The following is a 20,024-nucleotide window of genomic DNA, read 5'->3' as shown; positions in this document are numbered from 1 at the left end:
GCCTGCATTGCTGTTTGCAGTGCAAGTTTGCGGCCTTTGGGGAGCGGGGAGCCAGCGCCCCTCGCCGCCCTGCAGCCCCTGGTACCCGAGCAGGTTCGAGGCCGCTGCGGTTATGCCTGAAGAAGCCGCGCTCCTGCTCCTGCCTCCCGGGCGCCAGCGTGGGCATGCGAATGAAAGGATCAGGGTATGGTGGGAGGGGGCTTTGATCTGCCTTGGGGCCAGGCCGGCGCTGGGGACGGGCGGGGGGAGAGGCGGGACGCCACGGTGAGCGGCTCCCGGCCCGGCTCCGCTGCGGCCGCCCGGCCCCAGGCTGGGAGCGACCCTCGGCAGGGGACCGGTGTCCGCCTCTCCCCGGCGAGAGCGCGGCACAGGGAGGCGGCGGGGCCGGGGTCTGCCCGCCGAGCAGAGGGAGGGCGGGGGTCCGCCAGGGACGTGAGCCGAGGGGCGAGCGGCCGCCCCACGCCTGGCCGGCGGGGCGGGGGCCAGCCTGGCGGCCGGGGGGAGGAGGGGGTGGCGGCCCCCGGCGGCTCCTCCCCCGCCCGAGTTCCAACCGGTTCGTGCCGGCACCGGCCGCGGCCGCGCCTCGCCCCGCCGCGCCGGGGATGCGGGGTTGCCCCGGCTCGCTGGGGCGGCTCTTGCCCCCCGCCCTACGGGCCGCCCGCTGCCGCCGGCGCGGGGCGCAGGTAATGGGGACGCCGCGGCTCGGGGAGACCCGGGCTTCGGCCGGGCCTTGGGGGGCCGCGGGGGTGTGTGGAGCGAGGGGCCGGGCCGGCCGGAGCCGCGGCGGGTGGCCGTGCGCCTCCCCCGGCGGGGCCGCTGCCGCCGGCCGGCCCGGCTGTCCGGCCGGAGGCCTCGCGGGGCTGTGCCGGCCCCGGGTGCCGGTGCGCGGGGCGGCTGGGCCAGGTCGGTGGCCCTAAGGGGGCTGTGCAGGGACGTCCGCGCCGCCCGCGGCTCAGAGAAAGGAGCCGGCTCAGGACCTGCCGTCGCCCCTGGGTGCCCGCCGGGGCGGCCGAGTCCCTTGCGGTTCCCATCGACGTCCGCCCCGCGGTGCCCTCTGTGAGCACCCCGCGGGTACCTCCCGGTGTTCCCTGTGCGTGCCTGGTGGCACCCAGTGGCGTCGCGGTGCCAGCGCCCGCTTTGGCACACGGCAGTGGGCACCTGAGCATCCGTGCGTGTCCATCGCGGGCACCTGTCAGCGATTCGGAGGCCGCAGCTGCTCGGAGCAGCGCGGCACGGCGCGGCCGTGACTTCGCTGTGTGCGTGGCATCGGGCTGCCGGGGGCGACCTTCAGTCATGAGGGCATGCGGATGAGCGCTTCCCGTTGGAACAGGTCTGGGGCTGGAAGGCGTCGGTGTGTAATGCGTCCCTCTGGAGCCGGAGTGTGGGCTGGCCCTGGGGGCGTGGGGAGAGGCGAGGTGAGCCGGGGGCTATAAGAGCCCGTCCATCCCCACGGAGGACCTGGGCAAGGGGCATGGACCGGTTGGGAGAGTGGATGCCAAGGGGAGCCCCCGTAGGTTGTGATGCATAAGGTGGCGCACGCCGTGCTCTTGTTCTGCAGAGGAGCTCTCCTCTGGTAAATGAAGTTTGCTGGTGGTTTATAGCAGCGCCGGCTTGCATCTACCTGCATGGATTTGTGCTAGCGTCTAACAGGCAGTCATACTTGGCGGGGGGGGTTCCATCCCTCTGAAGCTCTGGAAACAGGTAGGACTGGTTGTCCTGAGCTGACAGATTTGTACAAAGCTGGCTGGTTTATGTGCTGTCCTGGTTGATGCTTCTTTACGTGAACTGATTTTGCAGAATGGAAAAACATCATTACGTCGTCAGTAAGTTTTGTTTTGGTATTTTGTTTTGTTTTAAACTCCATGTTGCTTCCCTCATCGTGCAGAAATGGAAGTATGTATGTTGATGAGCCTCCTGCGTAACTTACAAATGGGAAAGTGGAGGAGCACAAGAAATAGGTAAACCTGAATGCGAAGAAGGAAATAGCTACATTCAGTGTGAAAGAACTTAAAGACAAATATTTAAACAAGGAGAGCTAGCGTAGTTAGAACATCAGTCAAAATCTGATGTCATCAAAGTACAGATGCGTCTTTTTCAGTGTATCTAATACAATGCTTATACTGCCATGTCAGTACCTGTGCAGGTGTTTGGATACGATGAATATGTTAAAAACAATTGTAATGTATCACCGCCACTTTAATGGTCTAGGTGTTATTTGCAAGCTAAGGGTAGCAGAAACTTCAGATGATAGTTGCAAGAATGTTGCCTGAAAAATAAATAGAAATTTACATGCAATCTAATTCAGCCTAAAATGAGGGATGTTATTAATACTATTCTGGCTGGTACTGTCTTAATGTGTACGAGTGCCTTGCAAAACTGGAATAACTGAGTGTCAACCACACAGTGGTTCTGCTGACATCGGCTTTCTTTGCAGCCATGTGCTGCTCGCAGAAAGCAGCGTACTTAACCAGACTCCGCTTGCACAAATAACAAACTGGAAACAACTATATTGCTACTGTCTTTCTCAAGATTCCCTTTGCCACAGATTGATTTCTGTGCTGAAGGCTAATGTTTCAGTTGTGCTCCTTTTCTTTAGACCAATTATTTTTTTTTGGTGCTCCTCTGCCATCTTTTAACCCAAATTTTAAGTTTTATAGAAAAAGAGCTCAATATTGTGATAAAGCTGCTTAGATAAAAGAAAATAGTTGCAGCCAGACGCTTTTCTCTTTCCAAATTAAAAGTTGTTGTTCAGTTTGTTCTCTAGAGTTTCTTGTTGATGGTAAAGGCTTTCATCAAGCAGCTCCCTTCCTCTGATTCTTATTCACAGTGAGTACAGCTCACTGAAAAGCTTTTTCTGACGAAACTTCACGTTACTGTTTAATTCTTTATGCTTCATCCCTCCATTTCAACATTTTTTGATGTGACTAGGTTTCCTGGAGTCTGAAACAACATCTTTAGGTTTTGTGAACAGTAAGGTTTGTGAAGTGGCTCCCACCTGAATCTTAAACCCCTGGTTGTTTGTCTCTTTCCAAGATCACACAAGTCTTCTTGGCTCGTTCCAAAGGAAAACAAAACTGTTAAGTGCTCGTTTCTGTATGCGTTTCTGCTTCTTTATTTTACATGATTGCACATATCTGTGCAGCCTGTGTCCTCCTTCCACACAGGTAGAAAATAGTAAAAGACACTTTGGATCCCTCCCAAGTTGCCGCACAGATTCGATGCCTGTGTTGGGAGCAGTGAAGGTTTAGTTCCTACTGTCAGCTCTTGTCTGTGCTACCAAGCTTTTATACTACAACTTGACATTTTCAGGGAAGCGTTGAATAATGTACCAGTAAAAGGTATATTGATATCCACAGTCCCAGCAGCAGCTTGATTGACTGGAACATCTTCAACCATGTATCGTAGCAGAGGGCTTTGGGAATGGGCTCCTTGCACACGGCTCTCAGACTTTGTGCCTCCAGGGAAGTTAGAAAATACACCTTATTTTAGTTGAGAGGCACATAGTGGCGTGAGGTGAAGGAGCAACCTGCAAGAAAGGGGAGGAGAAGCCAGATTGTGTTTGTTCTAAAAACCAAACTCTGGGACTTTGTAGATCTGCTTGCACTTTGAGGGTGATTTCTGGGGAAAAATGACAGCGGTTTTCAATTTTTGCTTGACAATCACAGACTGTAAATGGCTCAAAATGTTTAGAAAGTAGAGATATTTTTACTGCCTAAAATCTTGTTATTGTGCTAGAAGATGCAAAAGACATCTGTGGTACAAAATAGGGAGTCACCAGGATGTGAGAGGTCAGCTCTTGCTGTGTAAGTCAGGAGCAGTTGGTTAAAGTCAATAAAGCTGTTCAGACTTGCAGCAGATGAGGAACTGATCCAGCGTTTTTTGTCTTTCTGTTAGAAAAGACTACGTGACCTAAGACTATGAAAACTTCTTTCCTCTCCTGCCCTGCCCTCCCCTCTTCCCCATCGAGTGTTCAGAATAGCAGAACTGAACTCAGAGTTGTCTCTGTGCCAAATTTTAGGACGTCAATATAGTGGAAATCAATATAACAGTGAAAATGTGTTTGTTTTCTAAAGGCTGCTTTTTAAACAAATATGAGTTGGGATTACTTACTGTCTATTCCCATTATTTTAGTGGCTTTCTGAAAATTTCCTTGCTTTGTTTCAGTGGAAGTGCTTTTTCTTGAAGCTGTTACTCATTTCCACCATTTTTACTCCAGTCAGGGTCAAAACAAGCCAAGTGAGACTTATTTAATACACAGAGAGATGCATATGTCAGCTCTTTTGGTGACTGCATGTATATAGTTTAAATATTTTGTGTAGAAATGCGGGGATCCCCTTTTTTATAAAGGTTATTGTAGCAGGAAAATAACGATAAGTGACTTTTGAATACTTTGATAGCATATGGTATGGCGTGATTTCTGTCCATCCCAGCTGTCACCCTTGCATCTGATGTAATCAAGGGACAGTTACCAGGCATTTGAGGAAATAAATCAGAGTTTACATTTATAACTGAAACACATAACTTTGTAACATTTGTAACTGGAAATACTGTATCTTGAAGGACTGTCAGTATGTTAAAACCGTAAATCACTCCTAAAGGACCTTGAACATCGAAGCTTATTTCACATTAGTAGACAATGTTTTTGTTATTTTGGAGCTCAAGGATGCTGTCAGCTGCTAATGAATTGAGGGGGAATCAGTACCTCTCCACAGAGATAACTTGGTTACTTCTGAAGTTCCTCTGAAAACATATTAAAAAGAAGAAATTTAACATGAAGACACCAGTTTTTCAGAGTTGTGTCCACTGTCGCAGTGATACTTCAGCTGAACACTCGCTTTGCTGCTCTTTTTCTGCAGGCAGAGTCACCACATGAAGGTACATTTATAGGAAGCTGAAGGACTTTTTTGTCATCATCTGTAAGTACCTACCCTCAAAGTAACGTATAAGTGCATCTCTAAACTACAACTGGCCCTTTTCATGTCTCTATAGTAATTATTCCTCAAAAATTTGTACTGTAGCTTTTTTGTAAGGTTTCAATGCAAATTCTTAAAAGTTGCCAGAGCAAAGAGTGTGGGGAGCTTGAATGAAATTTCTGTTACTGTCTACTTGTTTACACCATTGCTTTCATACAGCAGTAATTTTTTTCCATCTCTGCTGGGTTGCAAGTCAAAAAGGCAGTGTGACGCGTTTATTTTTCTGCTTTATCTTATGGCTATCTCCCAGAGCAGAACTGTTATTGCAGCAGCCTTAATGCATAAGCTGTAGTGTGAAGATGGTCTTTGAGGGTATTTCAAGAAGAAAACAGGGTAAGATCTTATCTCTTTCTATCTTACAGGGTAAATGAATTAAAATTGTCGAGAATCACACATGCAATTAGTGACAGAGCCAGGAACACAACATGGGTTTTGTGGTCATCACTTCGGCAGATTTCTCCCTGTAGAGAGGGAGGGCAGGTTAGTTGTGTGCACAGGGACTTGCATATCATTGGAGTTGTCCAAACTCCAAAGCACTTTGGCCTGGAAAATTCTAAATTCTTCACCAGAGGTTAGAGGCATTGGTCTCTACTTTCACAAACTAATCTTGAGAGGGTGTGAGGACAGTCAGTTATTTAAAGCCATAGAGGCATAAGTGATGGACCTTGCCATGCAGAGGACTAAGGGGGTATTTATGGAGTTCAAGAAGTGGATGCCAGTTTGGGGAAGGGCGATATGCGCAAAGTGAGAGGGAGGACACTGTAACAGGTTATAGGAGATTTTTGCGTGCATGTTTAATACTGTCATGTCTTGTCATATAAGCCAACACCTATATACAGTTTTAGAACTCCGCTTACTAATATGTACAAAGTGATTTTTGGATGTATCACTCCTCTACACATCACCTCGCTGACGGAGCAAAGTACTGAACTGTTACTATTTCCAGAATGTCAGTCTTCCTCTTGGCCTGCTCCTCCCAGATTACACTATCTGGTGGCAAACACCTTGCTAAACTGCAAGGTACTGTGCTGAGACTACAGCTAAGTTTTTCCTTTTTTGGACCTTGAACTAATATTTTTATACTTGTGATTTTTTAAAATTTTTAAATTATTTGTTGGGATTGTTTTATAGTTGTAGCTTTTCTTGACCTTCGAGCCTATGTGCTTCACTCATGGTATCTGAGGGCTTAATAGCTGGTGGCCATGTGGTTCTCTCCTTGAACTATGTCAGATATTAATGCCTGAGGTCTTCACAAAGGCTGTTTAACACTCAGAAAATGAAATGTTCCCCCCTTCTGTAATACAGTGCTGATGTATGTATGACTTATTAATGCTTTGTGTACTGTTCCTGTGTTATCCAGAAGAGGTAGAAGTACCAAATGATAACTAATTTTCATTGTCTGTGTGCTGTGTTGAATATATTTCTTGAAGGCTGGTTGAAAAAAGCCTCTGTTTGAATGTGTGCTTCTCTGTACAGCTCACTTGCATTAGCAAACCTAGATCAGTCACTCTTCTAATGCTTGGTTCTGTTTGGTTGGTTTTTTGTTTACACAGGTTCTGCCTGCACATCTGCACTCATCTGGCAAGATGGTATTTCGGAAACCACCCGATGGTGGCTGGGGCTGGGTGATTGTTGTCGTTTCCTTCTTCACTCAGTTCTTGTGTTACGGATCACCGCTGGCGGTGGGAGTCTTGTATGTAGAATGGCTGGATGCTTTTGGAGAAGGGAAAGGCAAGACTGCTTGGGTTGGATCACTAGCAAATGGAATCGGATTGCTTGCCAGTAAGTGTGTCTTAAATCAAAACGTTTCTTTCTAAGAGATGCTTCCGTCTGTGTGTGCTTTTGGAATTATATTAGAAACAGTTGCAAATGATAGAATGAGGATGCTGCATTTTTGTTTTAGGTCAAGACAGGTAAGAAAATTACATTTGTAGTTCCACTATACATAAACGAAAACAATATAATCATAAAAGAGCAATAAAAGTATTACCCTTAGAAAATTCAAAATTATTGTATTTGGATAAACAGGAAAAACCAAACTGTCTGGGAAACTAAGTGGTAATTTTGTTGATGGGATTTAAAAAAAAATTTAATGAGTCTTGAAGACTAACATTTGCATTACTATCTTTAAAATCAGAGAAAACTCTTAGAATGAAATGGTTAAAGTGCTTTAAGAAAAAAACCAAGTCAATCAATAAACCAGTTATGCATTTTTCAGCTCTGCAAGTAAATCCACCAGTTAGGGTGGCGAGGGCTCTTTTTCAGTGTTTAAGAAAAATCTCCATTTGAAGCCTGGAAAGTTATGGATAACAGTGGCATTAAATAAAACAACTTTACTGGAAGGTTTTCTGTAGTAAGACATTGTCACTTTGAGAGTAACAGCAGGGTTTTATTGTTATTTTAATATCGAGCATAGGTATTGTACTGGGTAATATCAGTAACTTCTGCTTTTTGAAGATTCACCGTGGGAACTATTATGTTTTTGCTGAATCTGGAAAAAAAATGCATATCAGTAGAGAAATTGCTATGGGCAAAAGCAATTATGTAGCTTAATGGACAAAATGCAGCTCAGGATTCTGGCAAAATCTCTCCTTAGAAGAAAGCTGACATTCAAATAGCAATACAGACCTGAATAAAGACCACTGCTTTGTATGACAATACAACTGGCCAAATACTGGCATCATGCTTGTGTTGGGGTTTTATATCACTAGGCAGGATGGAAATGGGCAAAGGTAGGTGTGTCATCCACCACAAGAAGACTCTTTTCAATCCCAGGGTGTAAGTGGGCAAAGGACTGTAGACTACTCTTCCGTCATACTTTTTTATTTTCCTGTTTTGAGGGCATTAACTCCTTTTATTAATGGATCAAGACCTAAAGAAACCTGAGTGAAAGAATGAAGTGGGGCAGGGGAAAAAGGCTCAACAAGATAGTTACTGAAGAAAAACTAGGCAGAAAGGGATTGCAAGAGAAGGAGTGAAAACAACCCGCTCCCTGGAGACCAGAAGTCTCTGGCTCACTCTGCTGACAAGAGCCTCAACCCTGTTTCTTGTATGTCAACACCATGCTGATTTCCAGATTTCTTAATGCTCTCTGTCTTGCCACTGTGAGCAATTGTCAGTAGTTGCTTTATAGCAAATAGAAATGTCTGTGAATGAATAATAGAAATAAAAGATACCGTTGTGTTTGATTTTGGCATGGAATGCTTAAATTACTTGAAATTTTGATGGCTTAGGAGGAACGTTGTCTGTCACTGTACTTCCGTTCTTTCAGTTTGGGATTTGGAAGCTTAATAAATCATTCCTACTTTTAATGCCTTCAAAGAAAAGTACAGTGAGTGCCTTTTAATTGCATTGATATTATCAGAGTTGACTGAAAACAAAATATATGTTCCCTGCTTTACCCGAAATGGAAGATCTCAGTGTCTTATCAAGCTGGGATCTGACCTTAATGATAACTTTACTTAAAGTAAACTTGTTGGAGGGACACCGTAAGTATCATAAGCTCTACTTAAAACTTGAATGCTCTTGACAAGTCACAATTTTTCATGCAGTTTTCATAGCAGTCCTTTTTCAGACCTAGTCACTAGGGTAAAGAATATGTGTTTCTTCAGTGTGAAACCATTGATATAACACATTGCAAAGTTGGGCCCTTTTCATGAATATAGGAAAAGAGAACTTGCTTCTGTTCTTATTTCTGCTCTTGCAAGTTCCAGTATTGTAGGGCAGGTGGGACCACTGTGTGTTGTAGCCTGTGTTAACTAGATGATTGGACTAAATGACTATTTCTAAATTAGCATGTTTTCATGTACGTGAAGAGATACTATCTATAACTTAATAACAACCTCCCCAGGCAAGCTGATTTCAGGAGCAATACTGCATGTATGAATGCCAGTAACAGGACAGCTTTACCCCAAAGCCTTTCAGCAGTTCCCTTGCCTTTTACTGTTCCTAACTTGACTCTTCTAGTATTCGTTGTTCTTTTCCTTCTCCTCCTCTATTTTGGTTTCCAGTCTCTGATCTAGTTATCCAAAGACATATTTTCAAGTATTGGTACTCCTAAAGCAGTCCATGTTGCATGCAGAAAATACTGTAATTCTCATTTGATTTAGAGCACTTTAGTTTTGTGCGTTCTCTGTCTCTTATGGCTTTTCTCAGTAGTTTGTTCCCTCCTTTAAAAGTATGTAATCTTATGATACAAGTTGCTTAGTTTTTGTTTTCAGATGATTAATAATGTTATCTTTAAGTGACATATTTTGAAGCATCTGGATAAGTGTGGTGTGTGTCTGGAGCCTGCAATCAAATTGCTTCTAAATTTTCTTTTAAGCCTGTATCTTGATACAGTCTTTTTGCCATTGATACAAGAGACTTCCGCTCTTTTAATTAAGACTCTTCTGTGAACCCTCTCCAATTAACATCACTTTTCTGAAGCTATAGATGCCAGCCTGGAAAAAGAATGGCAGTTGTGGCAGATTTGCAGCTACATCCAGGAAATAAGTTAGTGTCCATTTTGTTAAGGAAGACTTTTCTCATTGATAGCACTGGAAATCACATTATCTAGCTTCTCTAACAGTGGAAGGTAGGTCCAGTGACTTTGCTATAGTAGTACTGTAATTTCACCAAAAAGAAGAAAATGTCCTTATATGTATGCCAGCTGGCACACAAAAACGCTCTGTGCGTCTTCTCCCCTTCCCTCTCTACATGTAGTCTTAAAAATGTTCTGAAATAGCTGATGCTGGCGAGTCCGTTCACATTTGCTGTATCCTTTCTACAGTGTTTACCTCTTGCTTGTGTGAGAGCTAAACTTAGACTCGAGACATCGAAACGCGGGACAGCACCTTGTTTATGGAGATGAATTTCCCAGCCGCCCGGTGTTGGATTTCCGTCCTCCTGCTCACAGCACAGACAGCGTCACTCGGGCCAGAGTCCAGCCCTGAGCTGGGCTGTTCAGCTCATCATCTGGAAAAGGGAATGGGATGGGGACATGGTTGATCTCTTCCTTGCAGGATGACTTGAGTTACAACTTTCTGTGATGCAACCTTACGGTGTATGGGAAGAAATGTGCCTAAAACAGTGAGAGAAAAGCGTCAGTGTTATTGCACAGGGCAGTGGTGAGACCTCCTCTACAATACTGGGTGTCATAACGCTGGTCAGGCTATATAGTAGATGTGGTACATGGCTCCATGGATGACGTAGGGCTTTTTGCATAGGAAGAATTTGAAGGAGCTTAGCATGTTTCCCCTGCTAAAACATGCCAGAGAAGGATATTTATTATGCTGTTGAAGATCGCACATTTCTCCTGCACCAAGTGTTGTTAATTTCACTTCCATTTGGAGCCTGAAATTAAATTTGATCCATGTTACACTTGTAACAGAGGCAAAACAAAGACTTTGGCATCTGTAATTGGCACCACAGCTGTTTATAGTAAGAATTGACTTCACAGTACTTGGCACAGCAGGAAGCACCAGCATCGGTCTCTTATTCCCACTCCCATTTATTAATGGAGAAAGAACAAAGGGAAGATTCTCCCTTCGAAGGCATGTCTTGATAAATTAATGGGATGTTTCTGCTGGCCTGAAGCATTCAGTGTTAAATGTTGAAAAAGCTTAATTTTGTGTTTTCAAGCAATATTTTTACAACTCTAAAAAAACCTTCGCAGAATCTACATGTTTTTGGACAAAAACCTCACACGTAGGTAGCCACCACCGTAAATTATGGAAGCTATACATAGTTTGTGGGGAGCGGAGAGGGTGTCCCAAAGGTTCCCCCAAAGAGGACCCCAGTTCATTCAATAACTTTATCAGAAAGGAGCAGGCCTTTCAACCAGTTGGGAGTGAGTTGCTGTCCCATGTAAAAAGGCTTTTGCTGATCTATATTCTTATCCAAAGGACAAACACTTGGAGAATACTATATTTATTATGATCAGGCCTTAGCAGTGCATTTAAGAGGCAAAAAAATATTCTTGTGTTCTGTCCAGTGGATTTTACGGGCAGTCCATGAGCGTTGCTTCTACTCTATGGTTTCAACATGCTCAGACAGATACCACCAAGTAGGGCGGTTCAGATGAATGCAGGCGATAAGAAAATGAACTCAGTTGTCCAGTATTGTTTGTTTAGCAAAAGGCTTTGTGTGTGTATAAGGTGAAGGGAGGAGGAGCCTTGAGATGAGCAAGTGGAGGAGTGTTGATTTGCAGAATTTTTCTCTTCATGCAAGAAGTCTGAGGAAGAGAGTGTTAGCTCTTGATGTCTGTGAAACAAAACAAATTAGTACTTGTCTGGAGGTCAGAAGATTGTGGTAGTTATAAAGTCCCTGTCTGAGCAGCAGATGGCTTGTTCTCACATCTTGGGCAGGACTTACTTCCATGTCCAGGTCTCACTGAGGGTAAAGTCTTTTATGCAAAGAAAAATTAATGAAAATATCAATGTACAAGTGATTGCTGCTAGGCGTTCTTCTTTGATCTCTCTACATGAAGATCTACTGTGAGGGCCCATCTTCTTTCTGCTACTTCTTCCCATTTTGTCCGGGGATCTTCGTGATTCCTCCTCTGCATTGCCTGATAATTGTGTTACTGGCTGCTGAGCCTTGATGGGTTATGTGCTGAAGAGCAGTGGCTGTACCCGTGCTGGCTTCTAGGTCTTTCTGAACAATACAGTTTTCTTCCTAGAGTTAGCTGTCATTCTTATAAGCTGGGCTGGTGTATTTTTTTTGGTAGAGTTTGGTCTAGTTTTAAGAGACATCGTTTGGAAGGAAAAAAGCTCCAGGGATTTTACTTGTAAAAGAGGTAAATATCAATTTCTCCAAATATTATTCTGATACCAGTACTAACCCCTGCCGTTGTTTGACAAACTGAACAAAATGTGTTCTTAAAGGCCATTTTCCATGCTTACTATTGAGGATTGCCACTGGGATTTTATTTTTATGTTGTTCATGTTAGAGTGAGAAATACATTTTCAGTGGAAGGATCTTTCTGAACGAGAGTCAACTAATGAAAACACTTTATATTGCCTGAAGAACGTTTCCTGTGTGACTATAGATAGGCTCTTACATTCTTCGGAATGTTCACTTTGAACAAAATCCACAGGGCAGGGGTTCACAGAGCAAGTCTCAGTCTCACTCTGGGGAAGCTGGATGTTTGACCAGAATTAACTGCCTTGAACCCATTGTTCTTGAATTACTTGTAGAGAATGACATGTTTGTGCACATTGAGCTCCTGTGCAAATACCATGGTAATAACCAAAGGAACTGTGCCTGGTGGAAAAAAATGCCAGCGCTTTGGGAAACAGAGAAAGAGAGGGAATATGGTGAAGAAGGAAAAGAACAAAGAGGCTGGCTGTCATGGAGGTTTTCTTTTGTGACTTTTATTTTCTAGCAGTAGGATGAGGGGAGTGTGAAAGTAGGACCTGGTGTGAAGGGGAAGATGGAACTGTTTTTCTTCTCATCCCAGAGGCCTATAATAATTATTTTAATACTTATACTGGCATTCCTTCTTAAAAACAGGGCCATTGCTGAGCTGCCAGATCTCTTGCTGTGCGAGATGCCACATTGACACTGAGCTTATTGGAGCAGGTTCTTCAGTTTTGTGCAGGTTATTTTCCATATCAGAGCAAAAAGATCTTTGTACTTTCTGTTCTCCTTTGGGATTATTTTTTGTGAGTGGGAGAAGCTGGAAGAGCATCTCCTTGGACCCTGTCAGAGATGCTTTTGATGGCGTTCCAGAGGAGAGTGTCCTTGTCAGATTATGAAGACACGTTCTTCATATCTGTGTCTCCCTTGTTCTAGCTTGGGATCAGAGGGTCCAGCTTCACCTTGGATCCTCTAGTGGCAATCAGTGCAGTCTGTACCACCACTCCAGCCTGGACAGACACCTTCTGAAAGAAGCTGCGTTGAAATATAGAGAGCAGGTAGAAGGGAAATGCTGTTTGTTTTAGCAAGATAGTGGGTGAGAATTAAAGACCAGAAAGAGTGCAAATTCCTCTGCTTAACTGAATTATGTTATCACTACCTAATGTTCTTTTAGTGTGGAAGAACTTTTAGGGTATTACAGATTCAATCCTTTGTTTATTTTTAAATCCTGTGGTTTTAGGAAACATACCAATATTAATTTGCCAGTTCTAGTAATTAATTCTAAGAATCAGCAACGATTTAACACTCTCAGCTTTTGTTCTCGGCAAGTTGCTCTGCCCAAGTTATTCTGGCTGGCTTTCATTCCCACAGCGTGCTGGCTCTGGAGAAGCAGTGAGTGCTTACAGCTTCCTTTTTCATCGGTTCCAAAATCCAAGTAAACCCCACTTCCCTAGATTTTTCTCGATTCTTCTTTAACTCTGATTCTTTGCCTGGATAAGCCCAAATTCAGACTCCTTTCCCTTTACATTCCCTAGGCAGATAGCTCTCATGTAGGGCAAAAGTTCTGACCTGCCTTGCCTGTGAGGATTGTTTCACCTGCTGACGAATCTGTACTCCTGCTTGCCAGAAATGCTTGTCCCATGGCCGGTAACCACAGGAAAGCCTTGCCTGCATTCCCAGCTGCTACCTCCCATCTGCAAACCTCAGCAAGCACCATCCCCAGCTCCAACTGCTGTTCACCTCGGATCGCCTCTCTGGGCTCACCTCCCATCTGCAGGGAATCTCGGTTACATCTGAGTCAGGGAGGACCAACCTTTACAAATAACAGACTCCAAAGTTACTGCTTTTGCAGATTGAATGGACCATTGGGTGTCTCTGTATTGTGAATGAGATACAAAGGTGGTGAGGGTTTTTTTGTTGTTGCTGCTGTAATTTTTTAAATAATGTCATTCATCTGTTTATCTAACTTCTAATATCAAAGTTGCTGAGTTTAGGATCTTGGGGCTAATATTCAAGTCTATGAATGTTTGGAACTGCAGCGTTTCAGATGAGAGATTGTCTTTTGCAAGGCAAGTCCCTTGCTGGTTGCTTATTTATGCAGGGCACCGAGCTTGCATTCTACTTCAGACTAAAAGGTGTATTCCAGGTCACACAACTGAAAATAAGTGCTTGTTCTACAACTTCTGTGAGAGGAGAACTGGCTGAGTACAGGCAGAAGTACGAATGTTGCCTGCACTTTGTTCTTGTTTTGAAAAGCTAACCAACCAAGAAATACCGTGGGGGTTAAGAGAGGGAAAAACCTCTTCTCAACTTCATGAACATTGATCTGGACCTTCTCAGTAAATGCCTTTTAGTTTCCATTGTTTAGAATCCAAGATAGGTAATAAGCAGTTATTCGGTAGAATATGGATGAGCAGGTATTTAATTACCTAGAAAATCGGGGCAGAATACTGTTTGTCTTTATCTGGTATCTCAGCAGATATTTCCTCTGAGCACCAGGTGGCATTCTTACCATGATTATGATCAGAAGTTAATATTTTCCATTTCAGTTTTATAAATCTCATATCAAGACAAATACAGATACTGTCTTTTTCGAAATGCAAGTTTTGGGCCCCGTCAAAAAATACACACTTGGTTAAAGCTCGACTGATGGTCTAACTTCTTTTGGTACCTAAAGAGGGAGATTCTTTTCAGAACCTTTGTACATGTCCTTAGATGTGCAGTGACAGTGTTACAGTCTAGTGTGTGTGTATCATCCTGTGTTTAAAGAATGTTTTGCTGACTGTCTCCCTCCCAGCCTTGGTACCGTTTCATGGTCTTGATGTCATTTTATTCTTGAACAAAAATCTTGCAATCCTGATCTTGTATTTTTATAACTGTCTTTAAAAAATCCTATAGAAATGAGTACTCTCAATTGTTCTTTAATATAATTATGTCTTTAAATAACTACTGCAAGAAACATTTCCATAGACTGAAATTTTTCTTACTGGTACTGGTATTTACTAAGGATGTTTCTCCTGCTTTTCCTCTAGGTCCTGTCTGCAGCATATGCGTATCATCTTTTGGAGCAAGACCAGTAGCAATTTTCAGTGGCTTTATGGTGGCTGGGGGGCTCATGATGAGCAGTTTTGCACCTAACATATACTTTCTGTATATTTCATATGGGATTGTTGTTGGTAAGAAACAGTTCCCCTTCATATAGAGACTTAATCTTTATTATTTTGAGTCTTGGTTTATGAATCTGAAATGGGAAACTGATTCACAGAGGCAGCGATAATCCGGGACTTGTATTATCAAGGAATACTTTATTTTGGGGCGGGGAGGGGTGTCACACAGGCAGGCTGTTATTATGTAGTGAAAGATAAAGGCAATGCACCTGTTCTTCAGGGCTTGAAAACAGTTTGTCCTGTGACGCGATTGTTAGAGATGGAGAAGCTGAGGTTTTACTAAAGAGGTGGAATCGAGCAGGTCTTCTGCAGGCATGAAGTGCCAGTCTTGAATAACATCTCTTCAGGAATTTTGTCATGTACTCATTCTAATTTGATAAATTAGAGGTCATTAGGGAGCACTGTTGTTCTCCACATAACTGGATTGCACCTGAAAAGCTGTGCTAAAGGCACGAAGTTCCTGTTCTCCTGGCAGGTGGTGACCTGCCCCTCTGCTGTGGGTGGTTTATCGAATTAAGGGTGCCAGGAATTGGGGCAGTTTCTGGCCAGCAGGCACCCAGCAGCGTGCTGGCCGGGGCACTGTGCCCTGCAGTGCAGCTCTCTGGGCTGAAAGCCAGGTAACCCTTCCACATAGCACCGAGCCCGGGCCGGCAAACGCCTCAAATCCAGCCTGCAAAGGCAGGTTGTGCAGCCAGGGGTGGTGGGGGCAGCCCAAAGGCCCTGTTGGCATGAGGATGGTCTAGCTGGCGCTGAGCCAGAGTTAAGAGGTACCTCTGTGCCCAGGGCACACTACTGTATTATCTGGGGAAGAAAAAGGAGCACTCATTTCCCAGAGTATGTTACATGCTATATTTCTAACTCTTTTTCCCAAGGGCTTGGATGTGGCCTTTTGTACACTGCGACAGTTACCATCACTTGCCACTATTTTGACAAACGCAGAGGCCTTGCGCTTGGTCTGATATCAACAGGTATGACGTTTAATTGTCATTCTCTCTAACTTTTGAACTGTGATACAGCTACCATTACCCTAGCAATAAAACCCAGGAGATTATTATATTTTTCTTGGTTACTTCCTGAAGTACTTAAGTCAAAACATCAGTAGCAATGAGCAGATAAAATCAGGCTTCAGATAAAATAGTAACTACACTGCAGGTGTATGGTATGGCTTATCCATATAGACGAAAAAAGGAGATTCACTAACCTAAAAGCAGACTCATGAGTAACTTGGGCTTTATGCCATGGGTAATAAGGGGTTAAACTTTCTATAGGGCTCTCTCCTCCCTCTTCTTTCTTACACAAGAGCCGAGGTGAGAAAAAGATTGGAGATGCAGGATATAAATGCTGGATCACCATAACCTCACATTAGCTGCATCTTCAAAGGAGTAGTTGAAGTTTGGGCTTATATTTTTAATATTTTTTCGTTTCCAATCTAAAAGGAGACTAAATTCTGAAATCTTCCAAAAACTAATCCCAGCTTTTTGCCCACGTATGTTAAAGCATCCTAGAAAAAAATGAGCCTCTGATAATACAAGAAAAATTCTCAGGTAGCTGTTAGTGAGAAGACGCCTGGTCAGTACAGGGTGTTGTGAGATATTACTGCCAGATCCACACCAGTGGAATAAAGGGGAACTTCTGCAGAAATGTTCCTTGGAATAATTTTCAGTGGCTTTTGTTGGGATTCCAGGTAGTTTGCCTTAAGGCCTGATCTTAATTTTAGTACCTGGCAGACAAAACAAGTCTGAATTTGATAGTTTTTTCCTTTGTTTAGCACTGAAGTATATAAATGGCTTTAATATAACCTAGAGACATTCTTCACCAAATCATTTTAAATTAAAGTTTGTCTTTAAATTGACTTGAAAAAACTGCTCTGTATTTGTGAGTGAACATCCATTGATTACGATGGATTTACGCTCACTTCAACCAAGAGCTTTTTCTTTACATTGGTGGGATTGCATAAAATGCTGGTGTTCATAGTAATTGCTTACTCTTCAGGGTTTTCTTCTGAATAGCCCAACTTCTCAAATGCATGTTTGGCCCTGCCGAACTTCAGAAAGGCCTTTGGAGTTAACTCGTACTGTGTGAGCCCCCCTTCTTAAACAGCAAGAAGTCAAGGGCTGTTTCTAGGAGGGCTCCTGGTGGACCCCAGGTCTATTCCCGCCTTGGAGGAGGAAGGTGGCAATGAGGAGGAGAAAAGGGAAAATGTTGATGTGTGAAATTCTGACTGTGCTAACTCAAAATGGTACCTGAAGCAATATGTGTATGTGAGGGCATGGCAGAAGGATGGCTTAATAGTTCTTTGGTGGTTTTGACCAGTTATAGTATTGATCCTACTTGTTTCTAAAGTGTCTGCAGTGTTAATCATCATAAATCGTTCAGATATTTTGAAAAGCTTTTTATTTTGTGCATATTCAATAAAGAAACTGTAACTTCAAGAGGGATGATAACTTACCAGTCTGTTAGACTGGGGAGAGAGGAGCACAGATAACTTACCATCCCTGTGATTTGTAGAAATGTAGAAGTTTGTTAGTGTTGAAGAATGTTCTCAGTTCTTGAGTTTAAATTGAGCTTATTTTCCTTTTACAGGCTCAAGTGTTGGACTCTTTATATATGCAGCATTGCAAAGAGAGCTTATTGATCTATATGGACTGGATGGTTGTCTGCTAATAGTTGGTGCTCTGTCTCTAAATATACTAGCATGTGGCAGCCTAATGAGACCATTGGAGTCATCTGATTCCCCTCCACCAGAAAAATCATGTGTCGACAAAGTTCCAGATCAATATTTTGTTTACCACGAAAAAGAAAAGACTGTTGAAGAAAATATAAGCATCCTTGACAAGGGCTACATTGATGAAAAATGTGCAAACAATATGCCTGATTACAAACAGGATAGCATTTTAAATAAGAATGTATTAAGCTCAATAAATGTAAATGAGAAAGACACATACAAAAAGAAAGTTGTAGAACAGACAAACTTCTGCAAGCAACTCGCCAAAAGGAAGTGGCAGCTCTATTTGAACTACTGGGAGGAAACCGCGGTTCTTTTTAAGAACAAAGTATTTTCAGCTCTCTTCGTTGCCATCTTGCTCTTTGATATTGGTGGATTTCCTCCTTCTCTGCTCATGGAAGATGTAGCAAGAAGTGCAAACATTAATGAAGATGACTATCATGTGCCCCTTATTTCCATTATAGGCATAATGACAGCTGTTGGCAAACTTATTTTAGGAATACTGGCAGATTTTAAATGGGTTAACACTTTATATCTATACGTAACTACCTTACTAATGATGGGAGTGGCCTTGTTTGCAATTCCATTCGCCAAAAGTTACCTTACATTAGCGATGCTTTCTGGGATCTTGGGTTTTCTGACTGGGAACTGGTCGATTTTTCCGTATGTAACAACAAAGACTGTGGGAATTGAGAAACTGACTCACGCATATGGGATACTTATGTTCTTTGCTGGACTTGGAAATAGCCTTGGACCACCAATTGTAGGTAAGGTCAAAGTAGATACTGTAAAATGAACATGAGCTTGTCAGGACTGGACAGAATTAATTTGCATGCAACTAGTTCTAGTTGGTCCTAATAACAATGGAAAGATGAAATCAAAACCTTCCAAAATAGTAAAGCCTGTTTCCTTTGAGCTGGCCAAGCTGATTGTGTTCCGGTTTTAGCTTTGATGAAAAGCACAGTTCATGTCTAAGTGGTCAAGCTGCATTTTATACATTTTATATTTGGCCTTTTTTTTTTTTCTTTCATGAAGTTTTTCTGACTTACAGTGCCATGTTGCATTTAACTCCACACTGATGAGCTTCTCTCTTATTTTCACCCTCAGGTTGGTTTTACGACTGGACGCAGGAGTATGACACTGCATTCTATTTCAGTGGCTTTTGCGTCTTACTGGGTGGATTTCTTCTGCTGTTGGCAGCCTTACCCTGCTGGAACACCTGTACCAGTCAGAGCTCGAAGCTGCCTCCAAATACTTACTCCTACAAAGTTGCATCTAGCGCTTAGGTGACAAATGGAAAACACACTGCGCATTTTTATATTATATAGCAAAATATTTTAGTAATTTTCCACTTATTTATGAAGCCCAAAAATCCTCTTCCACTAGAAAAATTCCATTGTTGCTTGTTGTTCAGTTCCTTTTTCTTCTTGTATTTGTTGTTTGTTTTTAAGAACAGTCTTATTTTGTTTACTATGCACTGTGTTTTCAGCCTTTATCTACTGTAATTTCCTTTCACCCTATAAGGGGTCTATTCTGCTGTATTATCAGCTGTACTTTTTTTTTAAGAGGAATGGTGTGGAGGGGTGAAAACGTTGAAGCAAAAATGAAGGCCTGTTCCTTATAGGAGAAGACTGGCATTTCTGTCACCTTTTATAGGTCTCCAAGTTGCACAATCAGACTTTAAAAAAGAAAAAAATTGCCTTATTAGAATGTAATACTGTGGCAAGGTGCTTATAACATCATGCTTAGATTAACTTTTTGTCTTTTTAAAGTTTCTCTGATTTACAATGAAGTGCCAATTGGGGGAGGGAGGAGAGCGGGGGGAACAAAGCCAACCTTGTGTTGCATAACTGAAGTAAACTTCATGATGAAAGTAAGGATTCTTACTACCACTGCAACTAAGAACTGTTTATAAATATTGCACATTTTGTGAAGCCTCTTCATAAAACTGTTGAACCAAAACCTTTTAAACCAAGGAATAAATGTGATTGTCAAAACAATGAAAAGAAATGCTGATTTGGTTATGCAAGCTCGTAATCTGTAGATCGGAGCTGGAGATGTGCTCGCAGAAGCCCACAGGTGAGTGTTTCTAAGCAGGTCACCCAGAGTCTGGCAGGACTGTGGTATCTCTTTATGCGCAGCTACAGTTTGGTAGGTTGAACCTGCTACGGCAAGTTTAGTAGTAGAGCTTTCAACAAGGTAATGACTTTAAACTGCAAGAGGATAGATTTAGATTAGGCCTAAGGAAGAAATTCTTCACTATGAGGGTGTTGGTTTTGTGCTGTCATGGACATAGCAAGGAGAAAAGTTAGGAACGGA

General features: G+C 43.0%; 1 protein-coding gene across 3 annotated transcripts; it reads left to right on the top strand.

Moving 5' to 3' along the window:
- Positions 1-598: 598 nt before the first annotated feature.
- On the top strand, positions 599-19,504 carry SLC16A9 (solute carrier family 16 member 9). 3 transcript variants are annotated; one of them, XM_065639195.1, is made up of 8 exons: positions 599-683; positions 4,857-4,916; positions 5,336-5,453; positions 6,527-6,755; positions 14,846-14,989; positions 15,853-15,948; positions 17,564-18,472; positions 18,813-19,504. In XM_065639195.1, exons 4-8 carry the CDS (start codon positions 6,560-6,562, stop codon positions 18,989-18,991), a joined length of 1,524 nt encoding a protein of 507 aa, XP_065495267.1. In that variant the 5' UTR covers positions 599-683; positions 4,857-4,916; positions 5,336-5,453; positions 6,527-6,559; the 3' UTR covers positions 18,992-19,504. The 3 variants fall into 3 exon arrangements, with proteins under 3 accessions (XP_065495267.1, XP_065495266.1, XP_065495269.1); XM_065639194.1 differs by lacking the exon at positions 5,336-5,453; XM_065639197.1 differs by lacking the exons at positions 599-683; positions 4,857-4,916; positions 5,336-5,453 and adding an exon at positions 5,225-5,306.
- The last annotated feature ends 520 nt before the right edge of the window (positions 19,505-20,024 follow it).

The sequence above is a fragment of the Caloenas nicobarica genome, chromosome 7 (assembly GCF_036013445.1).
Source record: "Caloenas nicobarica isolate bCalNic1 chromosome 7, bCalNic1.hap1, whole genome shotgun sequence".
NCBI lineage: Eukaryota > Metazoa > Chordata > Aves > Columbiformes > Columbidae > Caloenas > Caloenas nicobarica.
Note: the sequence above shows the minus strand (reverse complement) of the source record. Positions and strands in the feature narration are given on the sequence as shown.